The sequence below is a fragment of the Pagrus major genome, chromosome 13 (assembly GCF_040436345.1).
Source record: "Pagrus major chromosome 13, Pma_NU_1.0".
In the NCBI taxonomy this organism is placed as follows: Eukaryota; Metazoa; Chordata; class Actinopteri; order Spariformes; family Sparidae; genus Pagrus; species Pagrus major.
In genome coordinates this window covers 22,722,549-22,749,463 of record NC_133227.1, presented here as the reverse complement: position 1 = coordinate 22,749,463, position 26,915 = coordinate 22,722,549, and the positions used below count along the sequence as shown (strand labels likewise).

The window sequence follows — 26,915 nt, the reverse complement described above, 5'->3', positions numbered from 1 at the left end:
ACTTTTTAGTGAGCCTGTCCATCGCGAATCTGACAATTTTAGACTGTAGAAGTGCACTTAACACTTCACTGGTGTAGTGAAAGTGGAGTAGGAAATGCTCTACACCTGTCAAATGGATTTTTCCTTTTTTAAATGAACGGGTATTTGATAAAATGAATCGCTGAAGAGTTCAGACTCGTTTTTCAAAAAACTTTTATTCATGTCTGATTGTCTGTTTTGTGAGGATATGTTGTGTATGTTATGTAAATAAATAAAACAATACATAATTGATAATAATATCTCATTCTGAAAGGAGTATTTCTACATAACTTCTACTCTACATAACTTCACTGATACTTTTATTTTGCCATTTTCTGTATTTTAAGTAAAACTTCTAACTTTATTTGTAAATGGAGGGTTTTTAGGACTCTGAATGCTTCTTCTGTTGGCAGTTTATTATGTACATCTGGCTTAAACTAATGCAGTCTTCAGTACTGAAATAAATCATCCCATCCTGAAGGTTAAAACGTTCAGTTTTTATTTATAACAGTTAAGAAAGGAGGCTGTAGTTTACAATGCAGTTGAGCTGCATCGCTTTACACTGAGAGGTGTTTCCAATATAGTGTCATCGCTACACCTCTCTATTACAGTGGGTCTTCCAAGTTTTGTTATTAACAAGATATGAAAGAATCGAACGTGTATTTGAGATGAATTAGATGTACACATTTTGAAATAACATCATGAGAAAACAAAGTTTAGTTATATGTAAGCTGATGCAGCAGTTTTCTAAAAGGAAGTTATGGAGAGGTGTAGTTTTTAGTTTTAATCATAAAAGTGGTGTTCATCTGTGTAGATTATCTTGCTGAATAAAACGCGTAATTATCATAAACTTGTGTTTGCCACAGAGCTTATTTTTCAACGATATTCAAAAATCCAATTCAAAAATCTCATTGACTTTTTGTCGAGGGGAACCAGGGTGATGCTAACTTCCGGGTTAGCCAACAAAACTACGTCACCACTCTTTTAGGTCTTCAAAGTTTTGTAATTAACAAGATATGAAAGAATCAAACATGTGTTATCGATGAATTAGATGTACATACTTTGAAATAACGTGAATAATTTGAGAGTATGTAAGCTTGCTAACCGGAAGTTGTTGGTTAGGAGACCAATATCACTATTAATAACCTAGTAGTATATATTTTATATGTTTTTGTCGTACCTTGTTTGTTTTATAGGCTGTTTTTTAACACTTCCTCTGGACTTAGAGTCTGAAAATGACATTGAGGCCTACTACTTGTGTTTTCCTTTTCTGTCACAGCTCTCAGGGGACTTACCGACGTGTTATCAGAGCTGAAACTCATTTAAAAAACAGCCTCGACGCTTCGTCAAAACCGAAACCTGCTTTGACGCGGCGGTGGAAAGTCCGATAAGTGGAAACTGCCGCTGACTAACCGGCTCAAATGAGACTTGAGACCACGTTAATAGCTGGTAATGACACCGGGGACGTGCGCAGTGCGGCCTGTCCGCGGCGCTGTTCTGCGCAGCACACAGACCCGCAGCAGGCCCTGTCCTGTCTGCCCGTCTCGCTCTCGCTCTCTCTCTCCTTCCTGTCTGTCTCCACAAGTGTCTCTCTCTCTCGTTTGCTCACCAAACGCTTTCTTGCTACAATCGAGTCTGAGAGGCAGAAAAATATCATCTCATATCCTCCGTGTTTCCGTCCCAGCTGAGATGGTGGTGGTGAGGGGGGGGAAAAAGGAAACACCGAGGAGGGGAAGTGGACTCACCGAGCGCATTAAAAAACCCAAAAACATTCACATTGAAACAATCCTGCAGAGGCTCGTCTGTGTCTGTGGGAGCACCAGTGACACAATCGTGCTTCATGCTTGCTTTCTTATTGCTACTTATTCGTTGTTAAATGTTCAGAGAGGAAGAGGAAAGGAGGAGGAGGAGGAGGAGGGTGGCGACCGTGTCGATCATCAGCGACCGATTCCACATCGCCTCCCGGGGACAAGAGAGGAGTGTGTGTTGAGCAGAGGGGGTATTTTTACACCTGAAACAACCCCCACCATGTCCTCACATCCGCCCTCCATGTCGTCTCCAAATATGCACCCATAAAAATCAAAAACCCCACCAACAAAAGGCTGAAATCTCGCAGTGACTCTCATGCCTTCAGCCTTCAGCCTTCAGCTCCCGGCCGAGAGCTGCAGTTGTTTTTCTCTCACCCCTTCGTTTCTGGGGAAAAAAGCAGACAAAAAGCTGACCGTCTTGTTTTCTCCCCCCAACAGCAACCAAAGCAGCTCACACGACGCTTTGAGTGCCATTAAAATGTTGTGTTTTTTGCTGTCAAGACGCGTTTTTTGGGCACACACAACAAGGCGCGCACACACACACACAACTGTGCCTCAGTCCCCCCCTGTCGTGGCAGAAAAACGCTCATAAGACAGTGACTTTGGGAGGCATAGCATGTCAAGAGAAATGTTCCTGTCGTGGCATGGCTGATTCAAGACTCAAAGCAGCCTCCAGAAGCACATCCAGAGCCCAGCAGAGGTGCGCTTTGAGGCTCAGTTTCTCCGTGGCTGGGTGAACTTTATATCGAGTATGTATTAACACTTTGTGGCCTGTTTTTTTTTTTTTTTTTTTCCTCCTCTCAGGCTGGAGGACTCCATTTTGAAGGGACCGGGTGTGCAGCCAGAGACTACAGAGCAGCAACTCGTCTCAGGGAAAAAGGAAACCCATCTGTTTTTTTTCCGGGTAGCCTTCTTCTACTGCTGCTGCTGCTGCTGCTGCTGCTGCACCATTTCTTCTCAGGCGTGGTGGACATTTTTCTGAATGACTTCATTTGTTTTGTTTATTCTCGTCTCATCATCTCCAGGCGCAAGTGCGTGTCGGGGGGGAGGGAGGGAGGGTGTTTGGTGGAGGAGATGTTGGCACAAGTTTGGCATGTGACATGTCACTGGTGATGGCAGCCCAGGTTTAGGTTAATAATTGATGCTTGTAATTAAGGAGAGGGGCGGGGCGATTCTCTGGAGGTGTCGTGTGGTCGTTTTCTCTTTTTCTGTTTTTGAGGCTGTCACCTCAAGACAAATTATTTAATTTTTTTTCTTCCTGAAGAGGAGATTTACGGCCCCTTCTGTGCTCCACGCTGTGGACCGGGCTGGGGAGGGAGGCAGTGGTGGTGACGACTGGCAGTGCGCACAGCAAGCAAAGCAAAGAGAGAGAGAGAGACTTTCAAAGGGGGCAGGCAGAGAGTCTGCAGGCAGGAAACAGAGCAAGAAATCCAAAGACGACGAATTATAAAGTTGCAGTTATCACAAAGCAAAAGGGGGAGTGTCGCTGGAGGAGCACAACACGCCTGAATATCTATTCCAGGGGCCGCTGGACCAGGCTTTAGCGCATGTAGAGAGGAGGGAGGAGGAGGGAGGAGGAGAGGGAGGAGGGGGGGAGTGAGTGAGTGAGTACGTTTCACAGGATCCAGGCCTAGTAGTATTGCCGCTGGGACTCTCCTCATCCGCTTTCAAAAAATTGGAAATTGGCACATTTAAACGCCAAAATGAGCGGGTTGAGGGTCACGTTCGCGGTGGCCGACACCGGAATGGTAAGATTCTCGCGACAGATCCCGTGTCATTGTGCGTTTTGTGCGTGATTTTTGCTGTTTGATGCACATAGCCTGGCATCCGTCGGGGAAGGGAAGCCTGTGGAAGTGTGTGTGTGTGCGTGCGTCCGTGTGCGTGTCAGTGTGTGGAGGTGAACTTGTTTTTTGCGTCGCCGTCTCGTGTTGTGTTGCGTTCATGCGTTTTTCGTGCAAATCACGGAGCCACTGTTAAAGAAAAAAAAGAAGCGACACACACACACACACATGCAGTTGCACACACCTACATACACACGCACCCCATGCACACGCGCGCGCACGAGCGGGTCCATTTTAATTCCAGTTGGTGGTCACAGCGCCGGCGTGTTTCCATCCGGTGGATTTTGACGTGACGCGCTGTAATCATCTCTCCGGCTTTAATGTGTGTGTGTGCTGCATGCATGTGTGTGAGTTTACAGGCGGCTGACCTTATCGTACTTGATGTCATTTTCATCATATCGCGATAATCTTTCACCAGAGGCTTTACAGCGAGGCTGCGGTGTTTGCGCAGAGTCTCTTCCCCCCCCCCCCCCCCAAAAAAACATGTCACATTAGGTCGATCCGCTCGACATCCGTGAGTCTGTTTACGTTTTATTTGACATCATGCGAAGATGGATTGTTGTTGTGTGCACGGATTTGATGCCTGAGCTTCGCCTTTCGCCTTGACACTTTGAAAAAATACCTCATTACCAGCTGCCCGGGACAACTTTAGATAAGCTGCAGCAATGTTGTGACCGATTGTGGGACGATGCAATGCAAAAACCCAAAAACGACAACGTGTAATTCCTCACAGCATTGACATGGTAGGGTGATAGAAAATATAATAAAATCACAGCTGACCTCTGCAGACCCACAGGCATATTATAACGAGGCGTAATGTAGGAAAATGTGCATTTTTGTGTTTTGTAATAATCCAAACTTTGATATTCTGATCTCAAATCATTTTGGCTCCACACTGATCATTTTCTGCTCATGTTTCAGGGAGGAATCATGCCAGCATGAGTGGGCCTTACACAGGCCCCGGCAGGGAGACTCATCAGTCCAGCTGCCCTTTGACCTCCGGCCGTGACCTCTCCACTCACTCCTGCTCCTCCAGACACAATGACCACAGGATCGGCCTAACCATGTCTGCCGCCTCCACCTACAAGCATGCATCTGTCTACGGATTTGCACAAGCGGACCACTCCTCTTCCTCCTCTTCGTCCTCCTACAGTCCTCTCAGGAGGCTGCAACATCTCACCACCATGGTGAGCCAGCCCGACCTGGTGCTGCCTCTGAGGGAGCCAGAGAGGAGCTGGGAGTGGGGGGTGAATAAGAAGGAGAGGGGGAAGGAGACGGAGAGGGAGAGGGACTCCTGGGCTGATTGCACTAGCAGTGATTACTCTGGCACCAAGAACACAAGCAGGGAGGAGAGTTTTGGTAAATCTCCTGCTGGACAAAAACTAGCTAGAAGTCGAGACGCGCCGACGACCAATCGGAGCGATCCTGTCGTCTCAGAGAAAAAGACGGAAAGTTGTTTCTCAGGACCGCCTAGCCCGGCCTTCTCTCTCGACAGCAACAGCCCCTTCGCTAACGGCTTCCTCCACTTTGAATCCTCTTTGTTTGAGGACGACGATGAAGACCGGGAGACTGTGTCACCTGCCGGAGGCTTGCAGGACAAAGACGAGACGACCAGGAACGTTCTTCAGTCCACTCCTGGAGGCTTAAACTCGGACTCAAAGGCTACTCTGTCGTCAGCAAAGGTGGTCACCCGGTCCCAGTCCTCGGGTCAGCGCAGGAGATACTGGGACGGCTCAGATGACGAGTGGGACAGCGACACCGAGCTGTTCCTGCTCGGGGATAGTTCCTTAAGGCATTCAATGGCAAGTTTTACCCTTATTACCCTCAGTTAACTTGCCACAAGAGGCTTTTCAGTTTTTCAACAATAGCAACAGCTTTATTTTCTGGTCTAGAGAGAGACATAATAGTAAAATTCCAAAATTGGCCTTAAAGGAGGACTGACACTCACCTGATTAGAAAGTATTTGTTGTGGTGCTGGAATACCTTCTCATACAACTCATACAACACCTCACTCTAACCTGTCATTACAGAACGGGGGTCATTGTAAATAATGGATGGGCGCACACAAGACACAGCTCCACGACTGTAAACTCTGTCGTTGATAAAACTTGACTGTCTTCTGTTTTCAAAGAGGACAAGGTTCACCTACTCCAGAGGGTTTCAAACTGTCAGGAAGTTAATTATTGTGGATTTGCAGGATTCGGCCTGCTCGTCTTCATGGTCAGCAGTTGTAGATGTAGCAGTGGCTGCTCATGGAAACCCTTAAAGGAGCAATTTGTAAGATATGGCCAGAATTTTACTTTAAAAATTCAAATTTCTCTGTTTAACCAAACAAAGATGAGTTTAATTGCCGTGTTAACTCATAAACACACCCAAACTCGACATAAACGAGTGGTTTGGTTGAAATAAATCCCCAATTCACAGAGTAAGATGTGAAGATATTCTGGCTGCTGATGCCCGACTCTCCTCTACCAATCCACGCCTCTCGTGTCCCTACCTGCTGTGTCTCCTCGTCCCCGAAGTCATAGTCCAGATCCACGGTCAATCACCTCTGTATTGTATCCCCTGTCTTCAGACTGGCTGTGTTCAGCCCCAGTCTGGTGTCCAACCACGTTCACTCTCAGGCTGCTAACCCCAGTTGAGCTGGGCCCCACCTCCCATTGATGACGTCCCCCGTGATCTGAGATTCCAGTCTAGACAAAGTCTTGGTCCGCTGGCTCCATGGCTAACTGAGCCATGAGCTAATTAGCTAACGGTAGCTAGCTACAGCCCAGGACGTCTAGCAAAGAGCAGCAGTTGTCAGTTACTATGGTGATACGATGCCCCCTATGTTTTTGGAGCTACTTCTGGCCAGATTCTACAAATTATACCTTTTCATGTACAGAAAAACCATTTGCAACAATTTGTGTCAAAAATCAACAAGTTCTCAGAGCCATAACTGTTAAATCTGAGTACACAGACATGATACACATGATTGTAGGTTCAGTGTAATCTACACTTCCTGATGATATTATATTATCAAATGTCCATTGCTAATAAATGTCCATTAATCTAATTAGAAATAGTAGAAAAAGATGCGCCTATAACTCCAGAACTGGCTTGAGAATCGTCCCAATTTTAAGATTTCTCAGTGTCTCATCCATACAATGCAAACAGGAACTGCTAATAGATAATTGGACATACTTTAAACAGATATAGGATAATGAATAGGGGCTGATGTTGTAGCCACAGCTAACTGACTCCATGGCAAAATTATACCTGTTTACATCCCTCCAGAAATCATGGGGACTGTAGTACCTGAATGTTTAGCATGATTCCCCTTGTTTCCTGCTTCCTGTTTTAATACTAAGATGAGCTAATTGACTATTAGCTGTTGCTTCATATTTAACAGACAGATATAAGAGCGAACATTTATAAATAAACATATATCCCAATGTTGAACTATTCCTTTAAAATGCTCCAGCATGGGTTACATCATAGCTAACAGCCAGTGTCACCCCTCTGGCTGTTCCTGCTACATGCCAGTCATAACTCAGGCCTGCTCATGTATCCCACCAGTCCACTCAACCTGCTGTGAGCCGATACTCCCATTTACACAAAGGATATAGTAGTGGTGCCGAGTTGTGATATATTTTTTTTTGCAGTGATTTGTGTTGTGGTTGGAATCCTGTTCTGGATCAAGAGAAGACAAGCTAAAATTAGAGCTTATAAAAAGACCCAAGAGAACATTGTCGGTCAGAAACTGAAGGCTTTGACTCATTATGGACAGAGCATAAAAAGCGACAGGCCTTTTCATTTTCACGCAGTTTTATATGTGTGAATAAACTGCACACCCACAAATGTGATAAAAGATTCAATTTAGGAATACCAAGAGCAGATGATTTTAAGCAAACAACGGTTCACATTTTGTCTTTGTTCTGTTCAGTCAAGTAAAACTTTGTGATGAAAAGCAAGCCAAAGTATCGGAGCGTGAATTTTCATTTCAAAAGACAATCTAAATTGCTTTCAATCACACTATTCAGCTCTGAATGCAGAAAGCTATTAAAGGAAATTCAGTCATTATCTACTCAGCCCAATGCTGATGGAAAGTCAAGTGAAGTTTTGTAGTCAATAAAACATTTCTGGAGCTTCACAGCAAAACAGAGTTGCAGCATTCTCCTAAACAACTGAAGTAGATGGGGACTTGTGTAAAAAAACAACAATAAAAACCTTAAATGGCTCCATAAAGCTTGTCCTAAGTGTCCTTAAGTGCTGAGATCTCAAATAGATTTGAAAAGACATTATCATTAACACACTCGATGCATGGAAAAACTTGTGCCCTAGCTTCAGACGGGCTGCACACTAACGCTTTTAGCGTAGGAGCTACAGCGAAGATTTCAGCTTTAAAACTGGACTCGGTAACAACTTGTCGAATCAATTTGGGATCTTGGGATTTCTAGAGACTTGGATTACGCTGGAAAAGCTGTCGGGAGCCATTTAATGTTTTTGTAGTCCCCAACTACTTCACTTGTTTAGGAGAAAGCTGAAGTGCTGTTTTGCTGTGAAGCTCCAGAAATGTTTTGTGGACTACGAAACTTCACCCAAATTTCCACGGGCATGGGGGTGAGGAGATACTGATTGAATTTTAATCACAGGTTCACATTTCATGCCATAATAGCTCAGGCAAACACTAAGCGAAGCCTTGGCAGGTCAAGCAGGGTAAAACAAATCCACTGAGCTACCAAACTGATCAGAAGAAATGCTTGTTACATTGGAGTCAGACGTCGTCTTACCACTCATTTTCATACGTCTCATTGCAGTTTTTTCTCCATTGTTATGTTGTCAACAGCAGAACAGCCTCAAGAAAAAGTCTTTGCCGCCAGTGAAGTTTTTAGAGGGTGAAGTTATTTGGGCAAAGTTCAACCGAAGACCATGGTGGCCCTGTGAGGTGATCGTTGACCCCGTAGAGGGAATCTATCACAGAGTGAAAGGTGGGACTGGAACTGACTTACCTGTTGCTTTCAGCAGTGAGATATGCTCAAAAGGATTATTTTGTTCATCAGTTAATTGACATCCCCAAATGATAATGGCAGAGCTGCCTTGTATCATAAATTTTGATTAACAGTACTTTAAGAAGCTGATTAAAACAGTGTTTGAGAAAATGAATTGGGACATAAGATAGCATGTTGAGAAAAGACCTGTAAAAATGTGTAGTTATTATGTTGTAAACTGTTTCATTTAGTAAAACATGCCATTACTGACATGACATATACTGCTTTAGGTCAGTTTACCAAGTGGAGAGAACCATCATGACAGAAAAGTTTTCAAAACGTTAGCAAATTAGATAATAGTTTAAAAGTCTAGTCACACAATTATTATCTTTTCTTGGATTATCCTTATGTCTCAGCGAGTTGAGTTAAATGTGTTGGTATTGTGAATTTAAAGGGTAACTACCATGTGTTTATAGGTCTTGGGGGGTACTACTGCATATGTGAAAAAAGTAGTATAAACCCTTTTTTCAAATTGCCTTGTGGGTAATGTAGGTGCCAGGTTTTGAAAAGCTTTCCACTGGTCTAGCAGTGGTGGACTCATTGTGGACTGTTTAAAAACAAATGATCAAAATTGATATAGCAGAACCAGAGATATCACAATTCAACTTAGCCACTGAGTGACATCACTAGTAGTAATTTACCAGATCACATGCAACATCCTCTGGAGCCACAAAAGGCTTTATACTACTTTTTTCACCTATGCAGTGGACCTGTAAACACTTATATGTGTAAAATTGGTGGAGTTACCCTTTAAGTTTCAGTTTTGCAGATTTTCTAGCACTAATAAATCATATATACATTTACTGTAACAACAAATGCACACTACAGTCCTCTTATCAGCTGATGATTAGCAGTGATGCAGTCAGAGAGTTCTGTTTTCTGGCATGTTAAAGCTGAGCTGATGGTTTCCTCTACTTCCTGTGCAGGATGATGTGGTTTTAATTTGTGTCTCATGAGATTGAGGCTGATGTCTGTTGTTGTCTCAGAGCCCAGCGAGCGGCCCGGTCGGCTCTACCATGTCAGGACCTTTGGGGAGCCTGTGGAGCAAATCTGGGTGGAAGAAAAATCAACTCACACTTTTCACGGAGGGTTTGAATTCGAACAGCTCCCCCTGCTGCGCCGGAGGGGGAAGCAAAAGGAGCAGAACCACAAATACACTGTAATTAATATTTTAAGACTGAGTTTTTTGAGAATTTTCTGAGTTGCTACTTGCATGCCTTAATAAAAAGTGAAATCATCATTGCTGGGTGATCATCATGTTGGACAATAAAAGAAAGTTTGCACGCAACAACAAACAACAACAAAATGTAGTTCTTTCTCTTTAAAACATCCTTGTTCAGCAATTACTGAAGTTGCAATGGTGATTTTGAGCAAATTTGTCGGTAAACTAATGTGTTTGTCTTTTTCCGCAGATTCCAAAGCGCTTTCAGAACTCTTGGAAATCCAGCGTGGCAGAAGCTGAATCTGTTCTCCCAGAGAGATCCAAAATGGCTTCATTCATTCCATCATCCATAGATGATGCCTTCCATGGCAATTCCACACCGGAGAGAGTAAACAAGGCTGATCCAATCTTCCCTCCTCCTTCTTCACCAACCTGTCCTGAGACATCACACTTGACAAATGGGTCCATTTCATCCCCTGAAGTGTTATCACCAATAACAACTCCAGCAAAGCCAAGCACTTTAAAGAAATCATCTGGCAAGAAGAAACCAAGTAAATCGTCAAAGGATGTGAATAGTAAACACTCTAAAAAGACTTTGCATAGTAACCCTGATCAGTCTGATAGAGACAATGGAGAGTGCCCATATTCTGACCTCGACTCAGTCCCGAAGATTTTGTGTCCTAAAGCGCTGGAACGTCAGTCCAAGGTAGTAACAACTCAGCCATCCGTCACAGTTGTCAAAGAGGTGAAGAAGCAGCCAGAGATTCAGACTGGTCTTTGGTTCAGTAAATCAGGCAAAGACAGACGACCTAAAACAACCAGTCCGATGCCAGACCGCACTCTCTTTAGTAAGGTGTCCTGTAAGAAGAAGAACTCATCTGTAGTAAGTAAGAAGACACTGGTTCCTGGTGCCTCCTCCTCTAGTGGTGGGCCCAGTGACCAGTCAGGGTTGTCAGACAAACATAAGACTCTGGTATCTGCTGAAACAGTTCTGGCATCTGAAGAGTCGGGACATTTGAAGTGTAAAAACAGCTCAGTTGCTAATAGGTCTTTTGGTACAACTGGCTGTCCCACTGACCAGTCAGGATCGTCAGACAAGCAGAAGTCCCTGGTCTCTGTTGAGGCTGCTGTGCCCTCTGACAGGTGTGGGTATTCAAAGGGTAGACATACAATCAGCAACACAACTGACACTGTGATGGGCACAGCGTCTGACCAGTTAGGTAGCTCAGAGGTTAAAAAGGCTTTAGAGCCCAGCACGACAGTCAACGTCAATGACCAGTCCAGGTTTTCAGAGAGTGTCAGTCGAAAGGAAAATTCCGACATGAGAGCTAATAAAAAGGTTGATGTAATTGACAGGATTCTGGACAAAGCGGAAAAAAAAGAAAGTAAGTATCTAGCATCCACTACTGACCAATTAGCAAGGCCGGAAAAGCAAACAAGTCTTGTCTCTAAGTGTAGGCTGCCCTTTGTCAAATTAATACGCAAGGACATTAAGGGAAAGAAGTTCCTAAACTCCAGTACCACTGACCAACCTGGATCTACAAAGAATGAAAAAACACAAGATACTAATGCTTCTAAAATGTCCTCTAAACAATTGGATTGCTTGGACAGCAAGGCACGTGTCTCCATAGATAAAGAAGCCAGTTCAGAACCCATAAAGCTCTCAGTTAAGAAGTTAAAAGCAAGTGGTGGGACTGGTATTCTTCGTCTCTCGTCGGAATCAACACAAGGGAAAACCATCGTTGCCTCCAGTGAGTTGGGTAGCCTGGAATCAGAAAGGATACCTGTTTTAAATGTGAACCCAAGCAAGGTGGCTAACTCATCCTCTAACCAATCAGACCAGCCAGAAGGTAAGACGACTTCTGACTCCAAAGTAGCAAGCATTTCTTCTGATCAGTTTGGTAGCTCACAGCAAAAAATTACCACTAGTACAGTTTTTAATACGACTCCTTCGCCCTCTCACCGGCATGGGAATTCAGAATGTAGGAAGGCGCATGTACCCGAAGGCCTGTCTTCTGAGAAATCCAAGAAAGTTCTCCACAAATCAAAGCAAGTTCCAGATAAAGTGAATAAAATCCGACTACCCGAGCAGCCTGCCCACCTCCCAGCCAGCAATCGGCTGATGACCAGAGCCTTGAAGGCCATGCAGGAGGCGGAACAGAAGAAGCGTGAAAGAGTGCGAAAGGAGGCTGAACAGAAAGACCTCTTGAATCCGCACAGAAAAGCTGAGAACCTTACGTGCAACAATGCACGTAACTCCACTTGGAATCCTGAGGCCAAACGGGAAAGTTGCACTAAAATAAAATCTCTTAAATCTCCCTGTAAAGACAATGGCAAGTATGATCAGGACACTTCTTCTAGCTGTAGCACCTCTCCCTTGGTATTTTCTGATTCCGCTGACTTTGAAGCTGAAGTCAAGAGCGAAGATGAGGACCTCTCGATATCCTCAACCCCACCAATGGACTTCATACCCCTCACTTCTCGGGTAAAAGCAAAGAATGAAGATCACTCCTCTGACATATGCTCCTCATCATCACCTTCCTCGCCATTTTCTTTTATGAATGCCTTTAAAAACGTGGAGGAGGTATCCTTCCAGTCCCTGACAAATGAGGGTGATGGTAAACCCATCTCTTTCAAAGCAGACACCAACTACAAGTTCAGCACTTTTCTTATGATGCTGAAGGACTTGCATGACACTAGAGAGCGGGATGGGACTCCCTTAGAACTGGAAATTGGGCCACCCAGTGCACATGTTAAGGAGGAACCCTTAGTGATGCCTGGGGAGGCTACAACTGCTAGCCAAGATCAACAAATTGAACATATTAAAAACAATTCAAATTCAAGTCCAGACAAAATCACAATCGCACACAGTGGAGTCACCACAAGTCGAATATCCAAGAGGCCCTACCACAGAAGGGGCAGCTCCACTGGGTTCAAAAAGAAAGCCAACCGCAAAGTGCCTTGTCGTCCTGCCAGGTCTGGACCTGGTTTTCCAGGACTGGAGTCCTTGCCAGCAACAGACTCTTCATCAGGATTGGATTCCAGTGTCCAGTCCCTGTTGGAGATACAGACCAGCGGCTGGGAGAGGCAGACAGGAGGAGGTGGTGAAGGAGTGGTTGTCGAGAGGAAGGATCAGAGGTGGAGCAGAGTAAATGAGAATCTACAGAACATGGTGCCTTTGGAGCAGAGGGGATTCAACACTACGCTGCGCCAGGAACAGCCGAACGGACTTGTTGCAGACTGCACTGAGGTTAACACAAGCTTGATGCGGAGTGCTGGAGAAGGCGACAAGGCTGCAACAGGTAAGAACAGTCTAGTTTAGAGTCTGCCCTAAATAGTGATGCACAGTCTGGTCCAGATCCCAGAAAATTATATATAAAACATGCACAAAGACCAGCTGAAAATGGCAAACTTTCAAGTTGATCATATTGTGTACACGTACAGCATACCAATCAGTTTGATAATATGATTGAGGGACATCAGAAGGGCACAGAGGAAGAGACATGAGTAAGAGATCCATGTCCACCTTACATCAAAAAGACATTTTCTCAAAGTAGTAACTCATTCAAGTACGTAGGATTAACCAACCAACGAAATACCCCTTGCCTCGCCCTCCCCTACGGTGGCTGCTAAATATGCGAAAGGCCCTCTCTAGAGCCAGTGTTTGGTTTGTACATTCTTGGGTGCTGTAGAAACATGGCGGTACAACATGGCGGACTCAGTGGAAGAGAACCGCTTCCTCCTCTAGAAATAAAGGTCTCATTTAAGGTAACTAAAACACAATGTTTCGTGATTTCAGGTGAATGTACACTGATAAAAACATAAATATGAATATTATATTCCATTTCTGCCAGTGGATCCTCCTGAATCCCCCTAAATCCTTCACACTGGACCTTTAAAACACAGACATAATACACATATTTTTAAGTTTCTTGCGACTTGCACTCTCTGAGGATATTATCACCTGTGATGATATGGATACATGGCAAACAGAAACTGCTGATGAAGAATTCGACTTGGTGTCAGATTTTGAAAACCCGTGCTGTAGACAAATCTGGAACGATAGCAGTGTGATGACTGGAAAGAGCAGAGGGTATTGGTTTGCTGGAGACACTTTTGAGCCCTCAGTGCAAATAATGAAATTGAGGGCTTTGGCATGCTTCTTCTACTCTTGGTAACAGGTTTTTCTTTACACAAATGATAAATGTTGCTTCCATCTGCTAAGAGTTTTACTGTTCAGCATTACCATTACCTCATTCTTACTAGATTAAATATTAAGCACATTTCACCTTACATGACTCTTGGCTCGCAAAGTTGAACAAAAACCAAGTCACATTCTGGAATACTTTAACCAGCTTGAGCTGTATTTTGGCCGATGACTAATCTAAGCAAGGGAAGTGGGGAGAAGGGAAAGCTTTCCTGGGCACAGCTGCTTTGCAGGCCCAAGAAATGCTAATATATGCTAATGCATCTGCTAATATAAGCAATGACAAGCACATTTTATTTAGAACCAAAATACTAACCTTTACTCTTTAAAACAAAACAAAAACATAAAATGTATTTATTGTTGCTTTAGTCAAATGTAGCCTGTGTTATAATGAAAACCACCTCTCCTGAAAATGGCATTAAAATGTCAAAAGTGCACTGTGGTCAGCTGGTCACACAACCCTGCGAAATTTACTGATAGAGGCTGAAGAGACAACAGTAACCAGGAGGCTAACATTACCGCTAATGTTACAAGCCATGAGTCCGTGCAAGAGCTGCCACCACCTGTGATGCTGATTATAGCCAAGATGTTTATCTAAGGGAGAGACACGCACATGTGTTGACACAACTAAAGCAGATCTGGGCCCATTCACTTGACCTTCTCAGAAGCCCAGCCATTTCTGTTAGTGGACCTGATCCAAGCTAACAAGTCATATTTACGACTCGGATAGTGGGATGCACCTCAACAGCTCCGACCCCCAAAGACAGCTGTTAGCTGATCAACAGCTGTGACAGCAGCTTTTGTGTTATTACATTAGTCTTACACACAGTACTGTTCAACTGTGGACATGTTGCTTCGGTGTTTCTATGTGCATTTTACTGGTATCAACTGGTATTGCTAACAGTGGCTACTGGAATGCAGTCAACTCGGGTATAAAGTCATTCCCAGCTCTGACTCATATTTCCGAGGTTATTGTAACAACAATAGCACCGTGGTTGTATACAGATTAACAGCAGATTGTTATGTGGTAAAACCTAGCGCAAAAAAGGGAAGCAGGGTCGAAGCACTGACTGGTTTAATCACCATGAATGTTGGTAATGAACATAGACTACATCACAGCCAGTAATAAATCTGAAAATCAAACAGTTTGAGCATTACTCGTTCGCCTGTGGTAAGTAGCCATGTCATCAGTGCAATGTACTCGAAGATAAATGTTAATTGACAAAGGGCTGTTCAGTTCAGACTAGTGAGTTAAACCTGTGTGGTAAGACATTAGAAATTGTGTGCAACAGCTATAAACAACAGAAATTTTAAAAAGATAGTATTTTCTTACACATGTTTTTCAGCACATAAGCGAATAAGAAAACCAAGCAAGAGGCTGATTGAATGGACTGAAGAGTACGATCAGATTTTCTCCACGAGGAAGAAAAACAAAAAGCCTCTCCAGTTGATTGGAAAGGTAAAAATGATACAATGTAAGATCTGTTCCAACTTTTTGCATGATACTATGGCATTAAGCATTCAGTGTCACTTTTTTAAAACCTTGTATTTTGGGATTGGCAATGAACTGACGTCATTTGTTTTCTCAGGTCACTCAGCCCGTTACCCTCGTGTCTGAACCCCCGGGATCAGACAAGGACGCGCATGACCACCCGTCCTTGAACTTGCTTCCTGAAATACAGACACCGCCTCCTGAGGAAATCGCTGCAACGACGCCCTCTGAACTACAAATTCCCAGCACTGAAAACACATCCCCCCAAGATGCACCTGTGCTTTCCATCGACACGCTAACGCCTCCCCCCGAAGCTGATCCTTCACTGTCAGAAGGCCTCGTCAAAGACACCGGTAAGGACGTGTTTGCGTATCTTTCTTTGCAGCTTAACAGCATTCACAGATAAAAAATGTAGGTCTTCTTGATAAGCGTCAGTAGAGTAAATGTCCAAAACTATGTGGACACCAGAACAATACATCTTTATGTGGACATAACAGTCTATACTCTCCTGGGAAGAGTTAAAAAAAAAAATTTCCATCAAGAAATTTACTAAAATGAATTCAATAACAGGCAAATCGAATGAAGATAAACAAAATGCCTGATTATCAGCCTATTGCCCAATCAAAAATGAGCTTTCACACTCATCTTTTCCTTTTATGTTGATTCAAGCAAGCCGCATAAAACTTATTTAACATTTTGAGTTATTTTATGTGACGTTTGATTCACAGGAAACGCTCCTGTGCTGGGGAGGAAGAGGAAGCGGAAACCCACTCAGAAGATCTTGGAGTACTGTCTGGAGGCAGAGGCTTCAACCGGTCTCAAGAAGAAGGTACGACATGATGTTCTGTGATTGAATCATCCTTTAGGGAAGAGAGGTTTGCATTTAACTAACGAGCAAAACAAAACATAACGTACTTCAAGTCTGCAACAACGTTCAATAACATGCAAGCTGCAGGACAGGATGGCTTGTTGTACAGACAAGTCGCCACCACTGAACCTCAGTGAAAAGGAGGTAAAGTTAAGGAACCGATGTTTGTCAGGAGCAGTGAAAATGAGAAAAAAGAAGGTTATTGTCTCCAATGTAATGGATTGTCTCATGTCAGAAGGATGTTTTAATGCTGTCACTTTGACATGAACAGTTTTTGATTATGTTTTTCTTTCCACAGGTCAAAACACTGAAGAACAATTCAAATCCTGCTCCTCAATCAGGTTGGTGAATCATCTTACAGCAGCGTTTATTATACTGTTGAGTAATTCATCATGATCGTGTGCTGCACTTTTATTTCTTTGAGACATGTAAAACTAAAGTCCTGCGTCCTGACTTTAGAAAATTAAAGAAAAATTCAGTTGGATTTCCAGTCAGAAAAATGATTGTGAAAAAATATAAGTTAAAATGACCCAGAATCGAAGAGAATTAAATAATTTAGACTTTCATGCAGTGCTGAGACTTCACTTTTTTGCCTGGGGTTTTATTCCAACGTCTTTCTCATTCACAGATTCTGCTGCACCGCCTTTAAAATCAAAGAGTAAGCAGCTCACAGCATCCAGCTCCACACCGACAACAACAGAGATTTCCACCGCTGCCCCAGCGCCCCCCGTCCAGACAGATCCTCCTCCCAGCTCTCCTGCAGCCTCCACTCCTACGCCGGCCCCACCCGAACCCGAGCAGGTGGAGACACCATCAGCAGACAAAGATGCTCCTGAAGCCGAGAACAATAAATCTGAAGAGGTCAAAAAGGACGCAGCAGATTCAGAGGTCAGCCATCTTTGCTTTTTCTGTTCATTCTGTATAGACCCATATTTATCAGCCCTATCGGAAGAGGAAATCGGTCTCTAACTGGCCAAAACTTTGGAAATTAGTCCTCCATCAGCTAATATTTGTGTCCAAACCTGTCAGGAGTCACCAGAAGATGGCGTTCAAACAAAGATAAAGTGTACAAGAAAAGACATGTTGATGACTAATGAGCTTATTAAAAGATGATTTTTATGACACAAACAGTGTCAGGGACAATGCTGATTTGAAACAGCGATGATTCCTTTACAACCAATAGTTTTTTCATCAATAATCAATCTGATATGGAAAGTCAACATGGAAAGCTGCAAATAAACAAGCTTGTATGAAATCACCAATTGTGGAGTTATATTGAAGACATACTGTGGATAGTCACACAGCTGAATCATATTATCTAATATTTTAAATTCTACATATTTATGGTTAAAGCCACAAGTATCTCTCCAGCGCAGCTTTAAACATTATTTTCATTGTCGATTCTATTCTTGATTGAATAATTAGTTGTTTGGTCAGTAAATTGTCCGAAATGATGAAATTAGTGTTTGATCAGTGTTTCCCAAAGCCCAAGATGACATCCATAAAAACTAATTGTTTTGTCCACACCGCAAAAATATTCAATTTACTGTCTCAGAGGAGTAAAGGCTACAGAAAATATTCACATTTAAGAAGCTGGAAGCAAATAAATCTGAACATGTTTTCCTTTCCAAAAAGTTACTCAAACAGAGAAATTGATTTTGTTTGTTTAATATCTGAAGCAGCAGTTGTCAGAAAACTACAGAAGGCTCTTTCATTGCTCTCAGTCTTCTCTGAGGGAGTGTTTTAGGTTACACTGGGGACGCTTGATAAGTACAGGCACAGGTCTGTTTACTTAATTCATCATGACTTCTTCCTCTGTCTCTTCAGGGCGACCAGTCCAGCCTGGATCAAAGCTTCTCCTCCATGAAAGACGACTTGTCGCTGTGTGATGACCTACTTTTACCTTCGAGGAAGATCATCGGGGACCGAGGAGGCCCTGCCTCCATGAAGGAGAACATATGTCAGGTGAGCTTCACTGGAAGGTCCAGTTTACAGTCAGAGAAAGGTTTTTTACTTTCAGAAGCTTTCTGAGCTTTCAAGATAACTTTAGCAGTGATCTAGCAGGAAGTTTATCTTGTGACACTGTGGGTTTGTTAATGATTTAACTCCTCATGGGAACGTTGGAAAAAGCCAGACTGTTATTTGTTTATGCAATATTAGAAATATTAAAACACATTTTCCAGAATGGCTTTCTCCTGAATTGGTCATTCTTCCATTGTATTTTGTTTTCCTTGTGTTTCTCATAATTCTTACTTCGCTTGTTTTATTATTATGAATCATGTCATCATCATATCATGTCTTTTAAAGCAGGTTGTGTTTGCTTGTTCCAGGTGTGTGAGAAGACGGGGGAGCTGCTGCTCTGTGAGGGTCAGTGCTGTGGAGCTTTTCACCTGCCCTGCATCTCTCTGGCCGAGGCGCCTAAAGGAAAGTTTGTCTGTCCTGAGTGCAAATCAGGTACGTCTGTTAATCTGCAGTGTGAAGATAATTCAACTGAATTTAATAAATAAATACATAAAGTTGATCGATGCTAATTGTGGCCCAAAAGTCCAAAGTTCTGTTTAACATTTTCTTTTTTCATTCCAACACTTTTTACAACCAAAAACATGTTATATTTATGATGCTGTTGAACTTCATCTTATTTATTATTATTGAATTTATTACTCTTGATCTAAACAGAAATACAGGTACAACAGGTGATGATTTGTACCTTGTCTCTTAGGCATCCACACCTGCTTCGTATGTAAAAAGCGCAGTGAGGACGTGCGGCGCTGTATGATTCCTGTATGTGGGAAGTTTTACCACGGCGAGTGTATCGCCAACTTCGCCCCGACGGCGCCTGTGAACCGAGGCTTCCGCTGCTCCATCCACGTCTGTCTCACCTGCTTCATCGCCAACCCCAACGGCTCCAACATCTCTAAAGGTAAAACCAGAGGACACTCGGATCATTTACTGTGATTACTTCTGTGCACCACCCTCGTTCTAACTGTGCAGCTGTTGTTTTGTGTTGACTGCAGGTCGTCTGGTACGATGTGTGCGCTGCCCGGTTGCCTATCACGCTACGGACCTGTGCATGGCAGCAGGATGTGTTGTTCTCTCCAACAACAGCATCATCTGTCCCAACCACTTCACTCCACGCCGCGGCGTCAAGAACCACGAACACGTCAATGTCAGCTGGTGCTTCGTCTGCACTGAAGGTACGACTTTAGGGACATCTGGAATAACCCTGAGAGCCCTGAGAGATGCTGGTTGGAGGATCTCGTTACCATTGGACAGAGCCGAGCTAGTCGTTTCCCCCTTTTTCCACTGTTTTTTGCTAAGCTAAGCTAAACAGCTGCTAGCTTTAGCTTCATATTTAAGATACAGTCATGAGAGTGGTATCAAACTTTTAGTTCTCTAAAAGAAAAGAAATGAGCTAAAAGAGGCTTAAGGCATCCACGAGGCAGCCATCCTTCACATGCAGTCACTAACATGCTGTTCCTCCTCCTGTGCTCCAGGGGGCAGCCTGCTGTGCTGCGAATCCTGTCCTGCTGCGTTCCACCGCGAGTGTCTTAACATCGAAATGCCAAAAGGCAGCTGGTACTGCAACGACTGCAAGGCTGGGAAGAAACCTCGCTTCAAGGACATCCTGTGGGTGAAGGTTGGGCGCTACAGGTCAGTGGCCATCATATCATGAGAACAATATGATATATGCTATAGATGTTTTATATGGACTAAACAGATAATTAGTCTCTTCCATTAACTTTACAAACTTTTCCAAACCTCCAACACAGACACAAGATATCTGATCCCTCCCCAGACACTGTGTTTACAGTTTACCTTTGCTGTTTTGCTCCTCTCCTGCTCTGTAAAGGTGGTGGCCTGCAGAGGTCAGCCATCCCAAAACGATCCCAGAGAACATCCAGCGGATGAGGCACGATGTCGGGGAGTTCCCTGTTCACTTCTTTGGCTCCAACGACTACCTGTGGACCTACCAGGCCAGAGTCTTCCCTTACATGGACGTGGACGCCAACAGCAAAGAAAAGATGGGGAAAGGTGTTGATGCCACCTACAAGAAAGGTATCCAGCAAAATGTCTATTCATTCTGTTCAAACACCCTATTTCTGCACAGTTGCAGATAAATCTTATGCTGTATTTATATTACTCGTATTACAGTATTTGTAGAATTATATTCCAATGGCGGCTCTGTAGGATTGTCTCTGACTCATGTAATCTAAACATTTCCAATAACTCTAGAGGGCTAGAAAATCCAAAAGTCAACATCTACTGAAAGAAAAGATAGATGTAATAATTTCCATAATGTGTTTTTTGCAATATGCTGCTTCAATCCATATTTATTGGCCTTTCAGAGAAAACAACCTCACTGCAGCTTAAAGAACGTCCTGCTACAAAGGGAGATGTTGAAGAAATCACCACTTGAGTTTAGTAACAGTCATTAAGGGGTTTATTTCATTTAAAAAAAGACTCCCTGAATCACTGTATTCAAAATCAGGATTTTGTTTGTGGGTTTTTACTTTAATTCGTTTCATTTTTTTCTGGTGATTCTGTCGTAAAATATGACAACAGACAATGTAAGGTTTGAACTGTTTCAAGAAATGATATTTGATAAAACTCGAGTTGTTTGAAACAAAAACACTGGCAGGCAAAGTTGAAAGTCCTAAGTTGACAATCATGACACCGAAGCTTTGTACAAAGCAGCTAAGGAAAATGTGACAGCTGTTTCTTCAACAGATCCTCAAAGTGACAGCTGTCAATTGGAGTTTTTTTGTTGGCTGTGTCTTCAGTTTCTAACTGCTTTGATGACTTGCCATTGCTGAGTTTTGCCACTGTTGATCTCCGTCTTCAGCTTTGGAGGAGGCGGCTGTTCGATTTCGTGAACTGCAGGCAGAGAAGGAGCTTCGGCAGCTTCAAGAGGACAGGAAGAACGACAGGAAGCCTCCTCCATACAAACATATAAAGGTGGGGGAGAAGAGTCGTGGCTTTGTTTGATTCGGACAGTGTTGTTTTAGTTACGAAATTGTATCTTTAGAATTGTATTTACGTTTGGTGTCAGTGGCACTGCCTTGAGCTGTCCCACAAGGCTCCATCTTCCTACCACCGCCACACTGACGACACTCCGCTCTATCTTCATCATCAAACAATCAGCCAAATCAACACTAAACATTGTGGAGGAGAGTTCATGTTTCATTCCACCTTTCTGACTCATCCAGGTGAATCGACCAATAGGAAAGGTTCAGATCTTTACGGCCGACCTATCAGAGATCCCGCGCTGTAACTGTAAGGCGACAGATGAGAGCCCGTGTGGGATGGACTCGGAGTGCATCAACCGCATGCTGCTGTACGAATGTCACCCGCAGGTACAGAAATGCCTCCATTACACTCACAAAATGTTTTTGTAGATTGATAATAGATTTGCTGTTGTCACCTACAACTTGACTGTGATCCTCTGAACCTGCAGGTTTGCCCGGCGGGTGAGCGGTGCCTCAACCAGGCGTTCACCAAGCGTCAGTACAGCCAGGTGGAGATCTTCAGGACGCTGTCTCGAGGCTGGGGGCTCCGCTGTGTCCACGACATCAAGAAGGTAACGACGCTGCTTTGACAGTGTTACTGACTGCTGTGTGGTTTGGTGTTCAGTGATCAGGCTAAATAATTAATGTTTTTCTCTCAGGGTCAGTTTGTGAGTGAGTACGTTGGGGAGGTGATCGATGAAGAGGAGTGCAGGTCGAGGATCAGACACGCCCAGGAGAACGACATCTGTAACTTCTACATGCTGACTCTGGACAAGGTACAGCTCAGAGCGTGTTTGTGTGTGTGTTTCCAAGAGCAACTGTGTCCCAGGTCCATACTGCAGTTTGTACTGATACTAAAAACTCATATTGGTATTACAATATTATGGCATTGAGGATACAAAAAAATACATGCATTATTCATTCTTCTCTGGAAATAAATGTACTTTCAAAACAAGATTCACAGAAGTTGATGATCATGTTTTACCCATTCAATCAATTAATTAATTATCTGGACAGCAAAAATAACTTCAAAAACGAATTCAGTTTCTTTAGAGCCATAAAAAAATATGTAATATAATCTGAATATGCTTTAGTGGGTAATAATGGAGTTTTGGTCCTGATCAGAAACGGACCTGTGGAAACCTCTGTCGTGGCTTGAGTCATTATGTTTTTGGGTTTCCATATGTTACATGCGTGCACTCAAACGAAATGATACGATAGAAATACGATACGATACAATATAATATGATACAATACGATATATGATACGATATGATACGATATGATACGATAGGATACGATAGGATACGATACGATATGATATGATATGATACGATACAATACGATATGATACGATAGAAATATGGTAACATACGATAGGATACGATACGATAGAATATTTATGATAGATTTATGATACGATACAATATGATACGATGAGATCCAAAGGAGGAAATGCCAGAAAAAGTCTGAGACCACTGCCACTGGCTTAAAGGTTAAGGTACCGACCATGAATTTCAAGGCCGCCAGTATGAGTCTCCTCTGGAGTTTTGTTACGTCCCTCGTTTCCTGTCGTCTCTCTACTGCTTGGAAATAAAACCACAAAAATGCCCACAAAGTACTTGAGAAAAGAATCACCTATTAGCCAGCTGAGTGACTTTTCTCCAGAACCAGACTTGATTTTGAGTCATCCACCAAAATACCTCCAACAATTTCATCTCCTGGCTCATTTGAATAAAACTCCCCTCAGCCGCTTTCATGCCACACTGGGCATGAAATTATCAAACGGGCATCAGACTCAAGTGTCCACAGGTTGAACCACCAGAATTTCTTATTGGAGCGAGTTTGTGTGTTAGGATCGAATCATCGATGCCGGGCCGAAGGGGAACGAGGCTCGCTTCATGAACCACTGCTGTCAGCCGAACTGTGAGACGCAGAAGTGGACGGTGAGCGGAGACACCCGGGTGGGACTGTTCGCTCTGGTTGACGTCGCTGCAGGTACGCTGCTTTGCAAAAACCGAGGCTGATTACTTCAAAGAAAAGTGTGTGTGTGTTCCAGTGTTGCTGCCTCCTTTCAGTTGTGTGTGTGCATGTGTGTGTTCAGGCACAGAGCTCACCTTCAACTACAACCTGGAGTGTTTGGGGAACGGGAAAACGGTCTGTAAATGTGGAGCACCAAACTGCAGCGGCTTCCTCGGTGTCAGGCCAAAGGTGAGGGGAGTGACACATGTATCGTTAAACATCTGAGGTACGAGTTAGATCAGAACAGGTCTTCACTAAATCACTTTCCTCCTCTCCAAACCAGAACAACCCTCCATCTGAGGACAAAGGTCGTAAGCTGAAGAGGAGGGGCCACGGCAAGAGGAAGAAGAAGGTCGTGGTGACCAAAGAACGAGAGGACGAGTGTTTCAGCTGCGGAGACGGAGGACAGATGGTTTCCTGTAAGAGGCCTGGCTGTCCCAAAGTTTACCACGCCGACTGTCTCAACCTCACCAAGAGGCCAGCAGGTCGGTGGCTTTGCATCGACACAGTAACCTTTTCTTATGTCAGGAAACACCTGCCAAAAAGTTTTCTGTTGGTAAACAGTTTCAGATCAGAGCAGAATCTGATGTGACTCTGGGTGTTTATTCCTCCAGAAGGTCTGTCACACTTGCTTTTGTTTTTTTCTCTGACATTCTTGTTTGTATATCCATCGTAGGTCGCTGGGAATGTCCGTGGCACCAGTGTGATATATGTGGTAAGGATGCGGCGTCCTTCTGTGAGATGTGCCCCAGCTCCTACTGCAACCAGCACCGCGACGGCCTGCTCTTCATCTCCAAGCTGGACGGCAAGCTGTGCTGCAGTGAACACGACCCTTGTGGGCCTGATCCGCTGGAACCAGGGGAGATCCGGGAATACACACCCCAATCCAGATCACTGACCTCAGGTTTGGGGATGGCCGTCATCCCCTCTGTTGCCTCTAACACTACCACCAGTGTGAACAAGTCCACCAGGAGGGTCCAGGACATCAGCGCCGGCGCTGGCATGTGTGCTTCCGAGTCACTTCCTGCTTTTTCCATCCCAGTACCCATCACTATTCCTGTCGCGGCGCCTGCTGCCTCGCCTCCGCCCAGCAGCTCCGACGCTCCCAGCAGCCCGCACGTGTTTGACCTCCCACAATACTCGCCCATCTCCTCGTACGAGGAGGAGAGGGATGAAGAGGAGGAGCTGCTGGAGGAAGTGGAGGAGGAGTCAGTGGAAGAGGATCAGAAATCAGATGGTCATGATGAGGACGGAGAGGCAGTGGAGGAGGAGGAGGAGGAGGAGGAGGAGGAGGGAGTGGACTACCTTGAAGAAGAAGAGGAGGAGGAGGAGGAGGAAGAAGAAGAGGAGGAAGAAGAAGAAGAGGAGGAGGAAGAGGAAGAAGAGGAGTAAAACACAGTGGATTATAAATTACTATAGAGAGGAGGCAGGTGACAATTAACCAATCACGTTACACAAGTAGCCCAGTCTGTCACTGTTTGAATCCATGTTGGATTCACGGAGGAACTTTTAGGACAAAACTAAATCGACACATAAATAAATGAACTTCATAAATTAATAAATAAATATTACTACTGTATAGAGTCATATATACATAGACAGATATTATTTATTTAGTATTTATTTAGTTTTGTCCTCGCCATCGCTCCGTTTTCCCGGACTTCAGTACAAACTTGCTGGAGAAAAACAGTGACTTTGCACACGCTGGTGCTGACTGCACCTTGATATGAGATCAAGACACATGAAATCAAAAGCAAAGAAAACTGCTACATAGAACTTTGGGTTTTGTATAAAACATATTTCACTCCGATATACTTGTTTTCGCACATTTTGACCGATTTCACCTTCTGGTTTGTTTTCAGTCGTATTTAAAGTGTCGTGTATGTCAGTAGTTGGAGACGGTCGTTGTATGTTCCCGTCAAGCTTCCTGTCGAGGTCGGACGAACACCACGAAGAATGGGGTTTGCTTTGGTCACGTATCAGTCAAACGGTGGCCACGCTTGCATCTTTGAAGTTTCGTGGCGGCTCGTGTACACAAGTACCACAAAAAAACATTAATTTATCCGTGAATATACCAGTTTAAGTTACATTTTTGGATTGAATCAGTTCAATAAATTGGGATTTCACTGGACACAGACGTCGTTTGCTTCCATTTACTCTCCTCTCGACTCCTGGATGGTGCTTCAATGGCTGAGTGCTTCACGATCAGATCGTCTACGAAAATGTCAAAGTGCCAGATGATTGGCTGCCTGGTGTAGCCTCACGATGAGTTCACACGACATGCGAGAAAACCGTCAGTGCAGCTGGTCGAGACTGTTGAAGTGCGATGCCGTCGAAAGGAGTTAAATTTTGTTTATAAGAAGATTCAGATAGTTTTGGGATTTAAGCTGCCAGTATCAAGAAGAAACTTGCTCTAGATTCTACCATTTCATGCCAAAAAAGAAGGATTTCATTCGACAAGGATTCACTGAAGCTGACACTAAAGCTGTCTCGTAGAAGGAGACGGGTTGGACTGCAGGTTTGACACTCTTGAAGCTAATGTCCTCCATCTAACACGGGGCAAAACAGAAAGTCAGTCTTGCCCTCGTGGTCAATGGAGGTCTGAATGCAGAGATAGCACTAAGTTTGTTCCCGTGTGTATGCTGTGCTCTGTAGTTATTATTTATATACAGTTCTGTGACGCACAAACGATGACGAGGGGGATTCCCTCTTCATCTCGACTCAAACAAAAGACTTGGATAGGACGCGAGACGCTTGAAACGACGGACTCCTGTCATGATGCTTGCACTTGCAGTATGTGTTCTTGTTTCGCTCTGTCTTCAAGCTTTATATCGTCCGTGTGTTATCTGCCAATGCCTTAGAGTGTATTTCTTTGGAGATATTTTTAAGGAATGGTTTGGCACCTGTGAGAGCCAAGTGTCCCTACTAATGCCTTTTTACAGTTGCCCAACAAGCAATGTCTCATTCCAGTGTAATTATGACCTGTTAGATCTCAACCATTGACCATAAAACAACTGCTATATAAATATATAAGAAAAAGAAGTTACGAAATAAGCTTTGTACCCGCCTCATTCTTTATTTCATTTCTTGGCCCACCATTTAGCTGCAGAGAAAACGTAGATGGGTTATCGACGCTAACGGAACAGACGCTAGCTAACGTTAGTTTAGCTTTTGTCACTTCTTACGTGAAATCCTAACCAATAAAGCCACGTAGCTATAGCCGGGAGATATGTGGTAGCTGAATGCCAACAAAACCGTTGCTTTCTCGGTCGATGTTCACATTTTACTGTCCTGTACGTTAGCTTAGCATTAACGGAATAAATAAGAATAAGAATAAATCAGCTGATAATGAAACAACAACAACAAAATGTGAAGATGCTGTGGTAAACTTTATTTTTCACGTTTCACAGCTAAAGCCAGAGACGGAACGAAGCCTTTTAGATTCAGCCACGAGAAAGAAA

At 43.7% G+C, this 26,915-nt stretch overlaps 1 protein-coding gene across 3 annotated transcripts; it reads left to right on the top strand.

Moving 5' to 3' along the window:
- Positions 1 to 3,493: 3,493 nt before the first annotated feature.
- Positions 3,494 to 26,488, top strand: nsd1b (nuclear receptor binding SET domain protein 1b). 3 transcript variants are annotated; one of them, XM_073479109.1, is made up of 25 exons: positions 3,494 to 3,574; positions 4,589 to 5,469; positions 8,496 to 8,637; positions 9,684 to 9,856; positions 10,110 to 11,709; positions 11,839 to 13,161; positions 15,413 to 15,525; positions 15,656 to 15,911; positions 16,287 to 16,387; positions 16,725 to 16,767; positions 17,055 to 17,314; positions 18,254 to 18,391; positions 18,757 to 18,880; positions 19,146 to 19,346; positions 19,441 to 19,620; positions 19,921 to 20,077; positions 20,277 to 20,482; positions 21,270 to 21,382; positions 21,634 to 21,780; positions 21,882 to 22,004; positions 22,092 to 22,208; positions 23,289 to 23,430; positions 23,537 to 23,643; positions 23,738 to 23,939; positions 24,131 to 26,488. In XM_073479109.1, exons 2-25 carry the CDS (start codon positions 4,606 to 4,608, stop codon positions 24,844 to 24,846), a joined length of 7,548 nt encoding a protein of 2,515 aa, XP_073335210.1. In that variant the 5' UTR covers positions 3,494 to 3,574; positions 4,589 to 4,605; the 3' UTR covers positions 24,847 to 26,488. The 3 variants fall into 3 exon arrangements, with proteins under 3 accessions (XP_073335210.1, XP_073335209.1, XP_073335208.1); XM_073479108.1 differs by having other exon boundaries at positions 8,499 to 8,637; positions 10,110 to 13,161; XM_073479107.1 differs by having other exon boundaries at positions 10,110 to 13,161.
- Positions 26,489 to 26,915: the final 427 nt, after the last annotated feature.

Coding starts and splice junctions, on each gene's coding strand:
- nsd1b (XM_073479107.1), top strand. CDS start 4,606: ATGAGTGGGCCTTACACAGGCCCCGGCAGGGAGACTCATCAGTCCAGC. Junction 19,621..19,920: donor GTGCTTCGTCTGCACTGAAG/GTACGACTTTAG, acceptor CCTGTGCTCCAG/GGGGCAGCCTGCTGTGCTGC. Junction 21,781..21,881: donor TGTACGAATGTCACCCGCAG/GTACAGAAATGC, acceptor CTGAACCTGCAG/GTTTGCCCGGCGGGTGAGCG.